The sequence below is a fragment of the Neovison vison genome, chromosome 13 (genome assembly GCF_020171115.1).
Source record: "Neovison vison isolate M4711 chromosome 13, ASM_NN_V1, whole genome shotgun sequence".
Lineage (NCBI taxonomy): Eukaryota > Metazoa > Chordata > Mammalia > Carnivora > Mustelidae > Neogale > Neogale vison.
Genome location: NC_058103.1, coordinates 147001535 through 147016146, shown reverse-complemented (window position 1 = coordinate 147016146; position 14612 = coordinate 147001535). Strand labels below are relative to the sequence as shown.

The window sequence follows — 14612 nt, the reverse complement described above, 5'->3', positions numbered from 1 at the left end:
GAACAAAAATGCATGTGAAGGATGTTTATCAAAGCGTTACTCATGTTGGCAAAAGTTACAAACAAAAAAAAGGAGAAGGAAATAATCCAAATATTGAACAATGAGGAAATTTTAAAAGAAGTTAGGGCATGCACATTTGATGTAATACTATATAGCTAAAACCATGTTTTTTTAAAAAAGGTTTAATTGATTAACTAATTAATTAATTAATTTAGAAAGCATGGGTTGGGGGAGATGGAGAAAATCTCAAGCAGATTCCCCACTAAGCACGGAGCCCAATGTCAGGCTCCATCCCTTGACTCTGAGATCATGACCTGAGCAGAAACCAAGACTCGTGGTGAGCCACCTCTAAAAACCATGTTTTTGAAGAATATTTAATGACCTGGGAAATGTTTGTAACATCAGGAGCAAGATACAAAATTGGATCTGTGTCAGAATTATATTTTAGTACAGTTTTATGTATGCATACATATTTATCCCCCGAAACACATATTTATATGTTTTACACATATAAATTCAATATAAATTTAAATATTATAAATGTTATTATAAGTTTAATATAAATATAAATATGTGTAAATAAATAACATTTATTTATCCCCCAAAACACATATTAAAAACTAGGAAGGAAATACAAGTTTAAAAGAGTTATTCCTGGAGACACCTGAGCGGCTCAGTGGGTTAAGTGTCTGCCTTTGGCTCAGGTCATGATCCCAACGTCCTGGGATCGAGTCCCACATTGGGCTCCTTGCTCAGCAGATCCCAGTACCAGTACCTTCCTCTACCTCTGCCTGCTGCTCCCTGACTTGTGCCCTCTCTTTCTCTCTCTCTCTGGCAAATAAATAAAATCTTTTAAAAAAGTTATTTCTGTTTGTGGGAATTATAGGTGATTTTTATTTCCATCTTTGACTCTTAGCGTATTTGACAACTTTCTATGTTGATGATACTATTTTAAACAACGACCGGTATTTGGAGAGCAAGATCTAGGCTTCTTACCCCCTCCATAGTCAATGGCGAAAAAGACCCAGTCCAGGCCTTCAAGAAGCTTCTACTCCGTAGGAGAAAACAGTCAAGCAAACAGCAAGTGAATTCTGCAGAATGTAATTCTACCTCCTCCCTTGGAAATGTTTGAGGACCTAGGAGGAAAGAGGAACCAGCGTTTTGGTTGCTGATGATTTGGGCTCTGGGTTGAATAGACTATCTGTTGTGAAAGTGTATTGTGCAAAAGGAGAATGGGGCTTTTTATGAAGGGAGATAAAGAGGGCGTGGGGTGGAAACTGCTAGGCTGGGGGAGGAGGAGGCAGGCCTGGACGTGGCGGGTGGACTGTGGGCAGGGCTGCCCTGAAGGACCTTCCAAGTTGTCCTCCTCGTTCTACACCTGGGTCACAGTGTCCAAGGCCTGCCGAGTGCTTGGCGCTCTGTTCGTTAACAGGGCCTCAGCCAATGTGTACTGTCCATAAGAATGGATGAAAGAATCAGCATGTAACATCGGGGGTCACGCTCACACATTTCCTTTAAGGCATCAATTGAACACGTTGTCTGGAAAAGAAAGACACGATTGTGAGGCCCTGACGATGAGCAGGACAGGGGAGGAACTGATACTCCTGACCAAGGCAGCGAGGTGTGCGTGTGTGTCTGGGTGTTTGTGTGTATGCGTGTGTCGGCTTTAATGTCAGGAGGGACCCGAGTTCAAGTTTGAACGTGGCCACAAATAGAGTCGAGGAGCTCTTGGCTGTGGCAGCTTGCCAGCTGTGTGACCTTGGCCAGACCCAGTCTCGGAATGCTTCACTGCCTAGAAAATGGGCTTAGGACAACCTGCGTTCCTGGAGATCAGACGAGATAACTATGCCTGCAACAGAATGCTGTGTAGACAGCAAAGCACTCGGCAAATGGGACGAGCTTTTAATGTCGGTATGATTACCTATAACCCCCCAGGCATCACCTGCTCGGCAGGGACTGGGGAGGGGTAGGGACCATAGCGTGCCGGCTTTGCTGTGTCAACATGAATTCTCTTTTTGGTCTCCTGCTTTTGCCTTTAATCTTTGCTTCATCAACAAACATTTACTGAGAACCCACAAAGTGCCCGCAGCCCTCAGGGGTCTCCCAGGCAACAAAGGGTGACACGGGTAGGACTAGTGATGACTTACACGAAGAACAGAAGAGGCAGACCCAGCTCTTATCTTTGGGGAGACTTTCTTAGAAGTGGTGACGTTTAAGATGAGTCTTGAAAGAAAAGCGGGAATCAGCTCAGGGAAACAAGCTGGGGACACGCTTTGAACAGGGGAATAGACTTTAGGAAGTTCCTTATGCGGCAGTTTCCCAGTCCGAAGCCTTGTCCTATCCCACTGCTGAATGAGACAATAACATGCCAAGGGCCTTGCACAGAGCCTGGCCTTCGGTTGTTACCTAGAAAAAAGCCACTTCTTTGTCCTCTTGCTATCAAAATCACTTCCCCTTTGAAGCTTACTTCCTGCTCACATTTTGCGCTTTCCCCCCGGCTCCTGAAGATATTTTGCCTGTTGGCTGGGGCCGTAAGTTAGACTCAACCTATTTGCCAGGATCCACAGAATAATTTTAAAAGTGGAATTTTCGACCATAAAGAAAAATCTCAGTAAATTTGAAATACAGACCTCGTATGGATCACATCCCTCATTCACAATATGCTGAAACTAGAAATGAATGGCAATAGGTTCTTCAAAATTCTCCAGAATTGCTTTTAGATAAAAGAGAAAAGGATAAAGAGTTAATTTGGAAAATAACCCAAAGATGAACCAGATCTATGAAAATCAATGGTGTATGTGAGAAGTTCTACTCAAAAAAAAATTTTTTTTAAAGATTTTATTTACTGGGGCGCCTGGGTGGCTCAGTGGGTTAAAGCCTCTGCCTTTGGCTCAGGTCGTGATCCCAGGGTCCTGGGATGGAGCCCCACATCGGGCTCTCTGCTCGGCGGGGAGCCTGCTTCCTCCTCTCTCTCTCTGCCTGCCTCTCTGCCTACTGTGATCTCTACCTGTTGAATAAATAAATAAAATCTTAAAAAAAATAAAAAAAATTAAAAGAAAGATTTTATTTACTTATTTAACAGAGAGAGAGAGAGATCATAAGTAGGCAGAGAGGCAGGCAGAGAGAGGGGGGAAGCAGGCTTTCTGCTGAGCAGAGAGCTCCATGCGGGACTCGTTCCCAAGACCCTGAGATCACGACCTGAGCCAATGGCAGAGGCTTAACCCACTGAGCCACCCAGGTGCCCCTCTACTCAAAAATTTATTTAGCTTTATTTATTTATTTGACGGGATTTGTGGAGGGAGGAGCAGAGAGAGAGAGACAAGCAGACTCTGCCTCATGAGCACAGAGCCCAATGAGGGGCTCCATCTCACAACCCTGAGATCATGACCTGAACCGAAATCAAGAGTCAGACCCTCAACCGACTGAGCCACCCAGTTGCCCCCAAAATTTGTTTAGCTTTTAAGATGATTTTACTATTAAAACTAGAAGAAGTTAAATAAAATATTCACTACATAAATTTAGAAATATCAGAAAACAAAACCCCAAATAAAGATAAGGAAGGAAGGATGCCTGCGTGGTTCCGTGGGTTAAGCATCTGCTTTTGCTCAAGTCATGATCCTGGGATCCTGGGATCGAGTCCTACATGGAGTTCCCTGCTCAGCGGGAAGCCTGCTTCTCCTTCTCCCCCGCCCCTCCCTGCCTGCTTGTACGTGCACACTCTCCCCTCTCAAAAGATAAATAAAATCTTAAAAAAAATAATAATAAGGAAAGAAGAGATCAGGCAAAAAGCAGAAAAGAATAAATTAGGACAATGGAAAACAGTCCAATTAATGCGTGTGCCTTTGAGTCAGTTCTTTTTGCAAAACAAAGGTCTAGATAATACAATGAGCAAACGTAATGAAGAAAAGAAAGCAGAAACAAACACAAGCCCAAATGGTGGGAATAACAGAAGCAGAGAGACTTTTAAAATAAAAATCTGAAAAGCGAGTACGGGACATTGCTGACAAATTTTGAAAACTCCCATGAAAAAGGCAATTTTCTGGGAAAAAGAAGATAGAAAAATTTCCCTGTGTGACAGAATCAAAAGGAGAAAATCTAAAGTGCCTCCTTCGGTTTCTGCTCAAAAGCACCCTGGACAGAGAGACTTCCCCAACCAACTTTCCAAAGCCCCACACTCCCACCCCCCTGTGTTTCCATTTTCCCCGGAGCGCTTCACACCATCTGATATGACATATGTCTAATTGCTTCCTTGTTTCCCTTCTTCTCTCCCCCCAGGAATAGGAGCTTCCTGAGAAGAGAAAATTTGGTTTTTTTTTTTTAATTAAACTTTTTGTTTTGACATAATTGTGTTTTTTTAATTAAATGTTTTATTTTGAGATCATTCTAAGAAAACCGCTTGGCTTGCTGTTGTATACCTACTGCACAGACCTGGCACACAGCGGACTCTAGAAATAAATACTGGTTTAATGAATAAGTGAATTGAGGAAGAATTTAAGGGAGAGATCGAGAGCAAAGTTGTCAGTCCAGAGGGTTTTACTGGGGGGGGGCGTCTTTGAAAGTTATGGGGCATGAGTAACCCCATGTTCTAGAAACTAAACCAAAATATAGCATTTTCTCAAAGAAGAAAACTGCCTTTTTCCCCCCTAACAGAAGACTTGAATAAGGAGTGACCTATCCTATGCCTGGGGTAAAGGTTAAATAATGTGTAGGTAGAAAGGTGAAATGAATTTAATGGCTTAGTGCAAACCCAAATGTGACTCTTTTTCAGACTTTTGCAAAAAAAAAATATATATATATATATATATATATATATATATAATTCATTTAGCAATATAAACAATTTCAAAGAAAATTTCGTAAAATAAGGGGAAGGAGAGAGGGAACTGATTGATATATAAAACATACTACAAAATTATAAAAAAAAAAAAAAAAAAAAAGGGACGCCTGGGTGGCTCAGTTGGTTGGACGACTGCCTTCGGCTCAGGGCGTGATCCTGGAGTCCCAGGATCGAGTCCCACATCAGGCTCCCAGCTCCATGGGGAGTCTGCTTCGCTCTCTGACCTTCTCCTCGCTCATGCTCTCTCTCACTGTCTCTCTCTCTCAAATAAATAAATAAAATCTTTAAAAAAAAAACATACTACAAAATTATAATATTTAAACATACTAGAAAATGATAATATTTAAAATTGTGTCGTATTAGGGCAAAGATATACAGTTATTTTATTTTTTTCATTTTTTTTTTTAAAGATTTTATTTTATTTATTTGAGAGAGAGAGACAGTGAGAGAGAGAATGAGCGAGGAGAAGGTCAGAGAGCGAAGCAGACTCCCCATGGAGCTGGGAGCCTGATGCGGGACTCGATCCCGGGACTCCAGGATCACGCCCTGAGCCGAAGGCAGTCGTCCAACCAACTGAGCCACCCAGGCGTCCCTTTTTTTTTTCATCTTATTTTAATTAATTAGTCGTTTATTTTAGGAAAGAAAGGAGAGAGAGAGTGTGCCGAGGCTGGGGGGGAGGGAGGGACCAAGGGAGAGAGAGGCTTGTAAACAGCCTCTATATCCAGCGCAGAGCCCAGCTCAGGGCTCCATCTTAAGACCCTGAGATCATGACCTGAGCCGAAGGCAGTGGCTCAGTGGGTTTAAGGCTTTATTTGAATTGTATGATTTTACATTTTTTACATCAAGAATATGCCCATGTTCACTTACACCATTTTAAAAGGTAAAGTGGTGACATAAACAAAAAGGCAGAGTGTTAGACATTTTTAAATATTTTAAAAGCTGTCTTTAAAAATTATATAAACAGCAGGTATAAATGATTTCTTTTTAACTGTAAAATCCCAACAGATAAATGATCAAAAGATACCGTAAGTCAGGTCACTCAGGAGAAAATAACCAGAAAACAAAACGACAAGAAAATGTTCGTGCTCACAGTCATTTAAATAAATCCAAAGTGGAAGCCGGCACGGAGGGTTCAGATTCCAACTTCCCTTCTGGGCCCCAGGACTGGCTCCCTCTTCGGGGAGCCCAAAGCCCAAGAGGGTCCCTGCCTAAATGCTCCTAGCTGGAGATTTTGCCAGCGCTGCCCTCCTGTGGAGTGCGTGGCCCTGTCCTGCCCCGACAGGGCCCTCCGGCCCTTTCTGTGGCAGGACCCAGTGTGGGCGGAAGGAGATCCAGTAGGATGGCCAGGCTCAGACAAAGCTGAGACCTTTGCTGGCACCTGAGCACTAGAGCATGGGGAAAGGTTGGCATTAGGGCTTCCAGGGAGGAAGCTGGGAGGAAACCAGGAGATGAGGTGGGCAGGACAGATGAAAACAAAGGGATTTTAAAGCTCACAGAGCAGGGGACCCCGGGGTGGCTCAGTCGGTTAAGCATCCAACTTTTGTTCTAAGCTCAGGTCTTGATTTTGGTGTCTTGAAGGAGCCGTGTGTTGGGCTCCCTACTTAAAACTCTTGGAGCAGAGTGGAAAAACTCTTGGGCACAGAGACCTTCTGCTCCACTGTCTGGCTCCCTAGTGTTGCTGACAATGTGTGGACCCTGTGTGTCCACTGTGCGACTGCAGACTGCTCATCCCTCTGGATCCGGACAACCTGGGTCAAAATCCCAGCTCTACCAACCACTTACTTGATGCCAGGAAAGTGAACCTTCCTGAACTCTTTTTTTACTTCCGTGCATTGAGGATAAGAACAGAGCTCCAGGGGCACCTGGGTGGCTCAGCTGGTGAAGCAGGACCCTGGGATCATGACCAGAGCTGAGGGCAGATGCTTAACTGACTGAGCCAGGCAGGTGCCCAACTTAAACCCTTTTAATGGACTTCTATTGCTCTTAAGATAAATCAAAATAAAAAGCCCTATTTACTAAGCAGCTACACTATCCCATGCTCTGTGATTTATTTCCTTCAGCTCTCGAAACCCTGTTAGGTAGATACCATCACTTCCAGCTGGCTGGGTCACCTTCAACAAGTTCATTTAGTGCGTCAGTTTCATCATCTGCTAAGTGGAGATAAAAACCTTACCTCATTCGGTTATTGTGAGGACCAAACTAGTTCTATCATAGACACTGTTCAGAATATGCCCGGCATGTAGTATGTGCTCATTAAACTGAGCTAAGTGTTGGAGAAGATGTGCTGTGTGGCAGATAAGGAAAGAGAAACAGAGAAGTTAGAAAACTCACCCAAGGGCTCCCGGTGGCTGAATGGCCATCACTGTGCTGATCTTTAGGGAGCGTCCAGGTGTCCTGCCCATTGCTCACCATGCCTTGTTAGGGTTTCTGGGCTTTATCTTTTAAGAAAATGATTTCCGGGGGCGCCTGGGTGACTCAGTGGGTTAAGCCTCTGCCTTTGGCTCAGGTCATGATCTCAGGGTCCTGGGATCAAGCCCCACATCGGGCTCTCTGCTTGGCGGGGAACCTGCTTCCCCCACCCCCTCTGCCTGCCTCTCTGCCTACTTGTGATCTCTCTCTCTGTCAAATAAATAAATAAAATCTTTAAAAAAAAAAAAAGACAATGATTTCCAAAGTGTGTCTGTTAAATGACAATGCATAAGAGGTTGTCTGTGCCAGAATGGGCAAAGGATTGATGGAGAAAAAATCAAAACAGGTCCTCTACTGAAAGATTCCTCAGAGCCTTTACTTTGTCATTACGTGTATATGCCATACAGGGTTTCTTAAACTTATTTGACCCAAGAATAAGGGCTCTAAGGCACACACGGAAGGCTATAAGAAATGCTACTGTCGGTCCCCGGCAAACTTGAAAGGTTTTTGGAGGGTTGCAAAGGATGGGATCAGATTGGCATTTTAGGCAAAGAAATTCTGTGACATGGTTGCCACTGTGGAGAGAGCACATGGGAAAGGAGATGGAATCTTGTTCTCGGGGAAACGGAAGCAGCAGAGAATCACCTTCCCGGGCCAATGGGCAGGTGTGGGATGGTGCTCTGCGTAGGCTCAGCTGGGGAGCTGTCCCCATACTTCTAGATGGTCAGAGAGGGGAAAGCCTGAGGGCTCGTGGCACATGGCTTTGAACGCCCCTGGGGCTAAGACTAGCACCTCTCTTGTTTATTTCCTCCCACAAGCCCGGGTCATCCTTCTGCAGGTCCAGCACCTGTAGCCAGGTCTCCTCCCTCCCAGCACCCCACCCCCACCCCCGCCTTACCATCTCTTGCCCCGGTGCTGCAGAACCACCACCCGGACAGGTAATGGGACCATTTCCTTTGGATTCCACTCCTGGGCCCCAAATGGCCTAAATCATGGTGCAATCGCAAAGACCCGCATCTTCCAGACATCCCTGTTAAAAAAGATGTCAGACGAATGTTCTCCTTGATGTACCTACGTCAAGAAAAAGGAAAACCGTAACATGTGAGGGGAAATTCAGCCTCACAGGGAGCCCTGCTGCCAGCCTCCTGAGTCCTTGGAAGGTGGAGAAGCCCCCTTCAGATCCTTACAGGAGTCTCCATCTGCCAGCTCACGCTCATTAATTAGTGTCCTTGTTCTCAGGCATCAGCACTCGCAGCAAATAATGACAAGGTTTCAGATCCAAAATCTTTTTTATTTATCACCCACTGTTGTAAGCTTTGCTTTCTATTTTTCATTGCAAATAGCCAAGCATTTCCACTATATTGTGGACTGTATTTTACAGTGTTAGGCAAGTTGGGGGAGTTGACAATAAAATATGCCCCCTCCCCTCTCCCCACATGGGTAAAAATGTGCTGAGTTCGAAACTGATTTACAAATGATTTTTTGGAGCATAATCTGTCTGGAAGCTATTTGGCATATCTCTGGAACCACAAAATTGTGGATCTGATTGTGAATTTGCTCACCCCAAGGAGCCTTGCTTTCCTTTCTTTTCTTCCTCCCTCCCTTCCTTCCTCCCAGCAACCCTCTTTGTCGCTGCCATTCTCTGTGACATCCAACAGCAACCTCCCCGCACCCCTCCCTCCTGCTTCTTGTGATTTTCCCCAATGCTGCTTGGAGGGCGCCACCCCTCCTCCGCTAAGTTCAAGTCTGGGTGGGTGTTGACCTCACCGAAAGGTGATCTTTACCCAGGCCCAGCCAACCAACACAGCACGTTTCCCTGTGTCTGTGCTGAGCTGAGTCAGGCCCGCTAGAGCCAGTGAAACTCTCTTCGTTTTGTGGGACTAGCCTTGCCCTTTCCCTGAGAGGGTAAGTGCTGTGACCGCCATCTTTCCATGACCAGAAAGTGGGGCCAACATCGAGGAGAGCAGAGCTGAGAAGTCTTTGGTCCTCTGATAGGCTCAGGGGAAACTCCACTGTCACGGGGGGCTTTTGCCCTATAAACCACTAAATCCACTTGGCTTAAACCAGTTGGGGTTGGGTTTTCGGTCACTTGGTAACCAAAAGGGTCCTTATTGGTTCCCTCGCTCTCTCACGTCCAGTCAGCTCTTCTGCATTGGCGACCCTCGTGGCAGGTTCCCCGATCCCCCAGTGTGGATCACAGCACACCGCTCTTCTCCCTCTCTTTGCAGGATGAACAGTGCAGACGTGTCTTGCTGCAAGAAAAGGAACCGTTTTTAAATATTCCGAGCTTCAGTCTGCTCTGTACCTGCAAATAGGCAAGTCACATATGTTCCCAGGGCTCCAGCAGACACTAGCTGTCCTCTGGCAGCCGGCCGGAAGCCCGGAGCAGTTCTCCTGCAGGGAAAGGCAGCCAGCCCGCAGGCAGAACCAAGGAGACGTGAACTCAGGGTGTTTTGAGTCCCTTGATCCAAACTGACCAGACTGGCCTCTCCTGTGCTTCTCTGGAGGCAGAGAGAATTCATGCCATCTTTGGAAGAGTAGTAAACCTGGCCGTTAAGAGGGAAAAAATGCGGTTAAAGGCATCAACCAGATCTGGGTCCAAAATCTCATCTCACGGGTTGCAAGCTGTGTGCTGCGGCAAGTGACTGAGCCTCAGTTATCCCATCTGTAAAATGGGGATAACAGTATCCACCTCATTCGTGGGGCAAAGCATCACGCCTGCAGTAAGCAGCCCATAGATGAAGGGGTTCTTAATATCATGGTTCTTAATATCATTAGGTATCTCCAAGCCTGGTCTCCCCTGAGTTCGCTGAATGAAGCATGCTGTTAATGGGGAAGGTTTTAAAGATGGAGAAGGTGGACGGTGGCTATGGCTTGGCTACTCTTCAGCGGAAGTCGTGGGCCAAAGAACATGAACTTTAGCTTTAAGGATGGCTTAAGTTCAAGTCTGGCTCCATCACTTACGAGCTGTACGACCTTGAATAAGCTATGAGTGACTTTTCTGAGCCTCCATTACCCCATCTGTCAAATGGGCAGGTGGAAGCCTATCTCAGAAGCGTGTGAGGAGGCGATGAGCTAGGGCGTGCACCTGCCTGGCACATTGTTTAAAGCTCAGTAAGTAGCGGGGTACAGCTCCAGTGTGTCCAGAGGCCGGCTCTCCCAGTGATGGTCCGTAATTATGTAAGCACAGCAACGAGGCCGCTGGTATCTTTATTTAAGCGGAATTAATTATTCCTTAGACAGGGGATGTAATTTACGGTGAGAGACAAGGAAGAGAAGCAAAAGGAGGAAGGATAATGAGAAAAACAGCACGTGTGAGGGAGGAAGAACTCTCTGAGATGGCGCTGTCTGGAGATCTTCCCGCAGACTGCTGCTCCCTGCCAGCCGATGCCCGCAGCACTGGCCCAGGTGCTGGAGAGCTGGGGCCCAGCCTGTGCGTCCTCCTCCGGAAACTCGCATCGCCTTGGCTCGGGCAGAGATGCCTTCCGTAACTGTGTGACCTTGCACGGGTCACAGCTTCTCTGAGCCTCATGCTCTCTCTGTGAGATGAGGGTATTGACGCTTGTCTCTTTCACAGGATGGATGTGGGGATTGAAATGCGGAACGCGGATGCACTTTTAAAATTCCCTAGAATCCTCTTAAGGGCCCAGATGGACTAAACAGTCTATGGTTTGGAGCGTGCCATTTTCCAATGCACATTCAACACTTTGAACATGCTTTTCCTTTTTCTTTTCTTCCTTCCTTCCTTTTTTTTTTTTCTTTAAGCAGGGGAGAAACAGAGAGAGGGAGAGAATCTTAAGCAGGCTCCATGCCCAGTGTTGAGCCCGACATACGACTCTGAGATCATGTCCTGATCCGAAATCCAAGAGTCCAACACTTCACAGACTGAGCCACCCAGGCGCCCCGAACATACGTTTCCCATGTCTGTTTCATGCCCTGGAAGATGGGCTTGTGCCTGTACCTGTACCTGCAAATAGGCAAGTCACATATGTTCCCAAGGCTCCAGCAGACGCTAGCTGTCCTCTGGCAGCCGGCCGGAAACCCGGAGCAGGTGGGAAAGGCAGCAACACAGAATCTGGCTGGGGCTGGGTTCTTGCTGGAGGATTGGTTGGGGTGGGTGTGGCTGTTAAACGCAGCGTGGGCGGAGGGGTTACACAGGAGGCAAGGCTCGGTACTTAGGCATCAGACAGACCCGAACCTGAAACCTGGCCTCCAGCTGGGAAACACTGGGCCGATTTTTTATGAACTTTCCAGTCTCCCTTTATTCATGGGCATGACAGCGTTACTGTGAAGACAGAAAGAGAAACGTGTGTCAAGTGCTTAGCATGGCTCCTGGCACCTTTTCCATCTCTGTGAGTTTTGTTTTATTCCCCCAAAGAGGAGAAACAAATCAGAAACTCCCAAACCCCTGAATCCAGCCTGGGTTAATTCGGAAATGAACACTCGACCCTCCAAGGGTGAGTCTGATTTTCAAATGTGCTTGTCTTCCTTCACTTAATACTGCTTGATTGGCTTAGAATGGCAGAGCGGGGACTCTCGCGGTCAGAGGGGATATTAGCCAGGGCTTGGAGCCATGGCCTCAGGAATCTGCAGAGAGCTGCGTGAATGCCAGGAAGGCCCAGTAGGCAGGGTTCCAGGAGTCGGCTGTTGAAGGTGGTTTGCAAACCCCACAGCCCCATGCTTGAGCCCATCACAGTGCTCCTTCCGTGAGGCTGAGGTCCTTCTAGAAGAGTCCCATCGCCGTAGACGTTATTACCTCTCTCTGCTGCGGCAGGAGTCTATTGCCATCACGGTCATCCGTGTCCAATTTTATTTTTGTTTTTTCAAGTTTCAGAGCTTTTTTTTTTTGGCAGTGTAAACCCCGACACAATACACCAACATGATTTCATGTATTGAGAGAGGAAATCTTTCCTGGATAAAGAGGAAAATTATGCAGGTGACTTCGGCATGACCTCCCTCCTAGGCAGCCATAGAGTGAAACCTTTCATTTAGAGGTCTGGCCCTTCTTTCTGCAGTTTGCTGTAATCTACATTCACCAAGGAAAACTTGTACTGATCAGGGGCACCTGGGTGGCACTGGCTCAATGAGTTAAACCTCTGCCTTCGACTCAGGTCATGATCTCAGGATCCTGAGATCCACTCTGGGCACCCTGCTCAGTAGGGAGCCTGCTCCCCGCCCCCCCACACCTGCTGCTCTGCCTACTTGTGATCTCTCTCTCTCTCTGTCAAATAAATAAATAAAATCTTAAGAAGAAAAGCATATTGATCATGGGGACCCAGTGTGTTTTAGGGTCCTGGGTTATTTTTCTCATCCTGACATCTGGATTGAACAAGGCCAGGAGCAAGACACTGCACACTGCTCCAGTACCTTCCCCTCCAATAAATACAAAGAGAGAGATCAAGCTTGGATGCTTCTTGGCTGGACCAAGGATCTGGAGAAACAATGGTGACGGTAGGAGCCTTGCGTCCAGAAGCACAACAGATCAAATCTGCAAGTCCCTACACCTTGTGTTCAATTTTAGATCGATTTCTAGAATTCTCCAGCATCACCCACCAGGAGCTCCAGGGTTCTGCCTGCTAGGCCCCCCTGAGCATGAGCTGGGGTGCTGAGGCTCAGTGCTGAGCACAGATGGGGGAGGGAGTCCAGAATGCTTGAGAACTCAATCCTTTCCGCAGGGGAGGTGAAGGTGGAGTGTCTGGAGGCCAGAGGCCAAGGAGACAAAGAACACTGTCCTCTTTGAAACCTTAGGCTGGCATTAATATCATCGAGGCTTCAAAAGACATCCCATCATTCTAATAAAAAATGAAAGCCTGAGAGGTTCCGTGCCCAGATTGGCCGGCATACACGTGCCAGGCCAGGCGCCTCCAGCAGAGGGCGCACGCAGGGATGGGAGGTGCCCCCACGCCTGGTCCCATCTGGTCCCGCACTGCCAGAGCAGAGCAGGTACCTGGAGAGGCACCGCCCCGGGATACGGGATATGAGTCATTCCAGAGGAGAAGCCCCGGGAATGTTGGGGGCGGGGGAGATAGAGACTGGGGCACGCGACCCCCAACTTTGCACCCCAACTGTGCTCATCTGCTTGTTAGGCATTTGTCACTCGTTTGGCGCTGATTGAGTTTCCACCTAGCGCAAGGCACAGCCACACACTGCTTCCAGATTCACCTGCTGAAGACACCGCTGGAATCGCGTGCTTCCGCTCCAGGACCTACAATGACTCCCCATGTCCACGGCTTCATGTGATGTCTCTGCCTGGAGTCAAGAACTCTGACGTTCTGCGTCATCTCTCCGTGCACCATTCCCCTTGGGCAGGCAGACTGGTGCCCTCGCCCGCTCCCCCTAAACTGCCACCTGATTTCTTCTCTGTAAAATGGGTCTGGTAGTGCCCCCTGTCCCGCATAGAGTCGCTGGTGTGTGGATTAGGTGAGAGAACACGTAAGCACACAGTAGGCATCATGATGAATGTTTTTGGCGATAGTGATGCTGCGTCTCAAGGAATTCCTTCCTTTACAACATCCCCCCCCCCCACCGCTTTGCCCAGTCAAGACGTCTCTGTCTTTCACAGCCCCGTTGAACGCTGCTCTTCTTTCCAGAAGCCGAGCAGGGTCCCCTGGGTCCAGTAGTTTGCAAAGCTGGGACTCACCCGAGAAAATCTGTTTTTCTTTTACATGGCTTAAAATGTTTTCTTTTGGGGGTAGAAGCACATAACATAAACTTTACCACCTTAACCATCTTTAAGGGAACGGTGCTGTCGTGTTGAATATATTCACACTGTTGTGCAACACATCTTTTGAACCTTTTTATCTTGCAAAACCAGCACTGTACATGTTAAACAAAAACTCTCCATTTCCCGTTTGCCTCAGCCCTTGGCAAGCACTCGTTAACTTTTGTCTCTATGTATTTGACTACTTTAGATACTCAGTATAAGTGGAATAAGGCACTATTTGTCTTTTTGTGACTGGCTTCTATCACTTAGCATGATGTCCTCAAGATTTTTCTGTGTTCAGTATGTGACAGGATTTCCTTCCTTTATTAAGGCTGAATAACGTTCTACCATATAGTGTATATACATACATACATACATATACATATTTGTGAACCACATTTTAAAAAAGAATTTCTCTCTTTATTTGAGAAAGAGCAAGAGAGAGAGAGAGAGAGCATGAACAGGGGGAAGGGCAGAGGGAGAACCAGGCTCCCCACTCAGCAGGGAGCCTGATGTGGGACTCCATCCCAGGACCCTGAGATCATGACCTGAGCTGAAACAGAGAGTCTGCTGCCTAACTGACTGAGCCACCCAGGTGCCCCACCATAACTGTATTTTTAAAAAATTAACATATAATATATTATTTGCCCCAGGGGTACAGGT

At 46.9% G+C, this 14612-nt stretch overlaps 1 protein-coding gene across 1 annotated transcript; it reads right to left on the bottom strand.

Moving 5' to 3' along the window:
• Nucleotides 1-12234: 12234 nt before the first annotated feature.
• LOC122894691 (cytochrome c oxidase subunit NDUFA4-like) lies at nt 12235-13527 on the bottom strand. Its single transcript, XM_044232428.1, is given in 4 exon segments — nt 12235-12311; nt 12522-12557; nt 12560-12705; nt 13409-13527. Coding segments are annotated over 4 exon segments (378 nt in total).
• Nucleotides 13528-14612: the final 1085 nt, after the last annotated feature.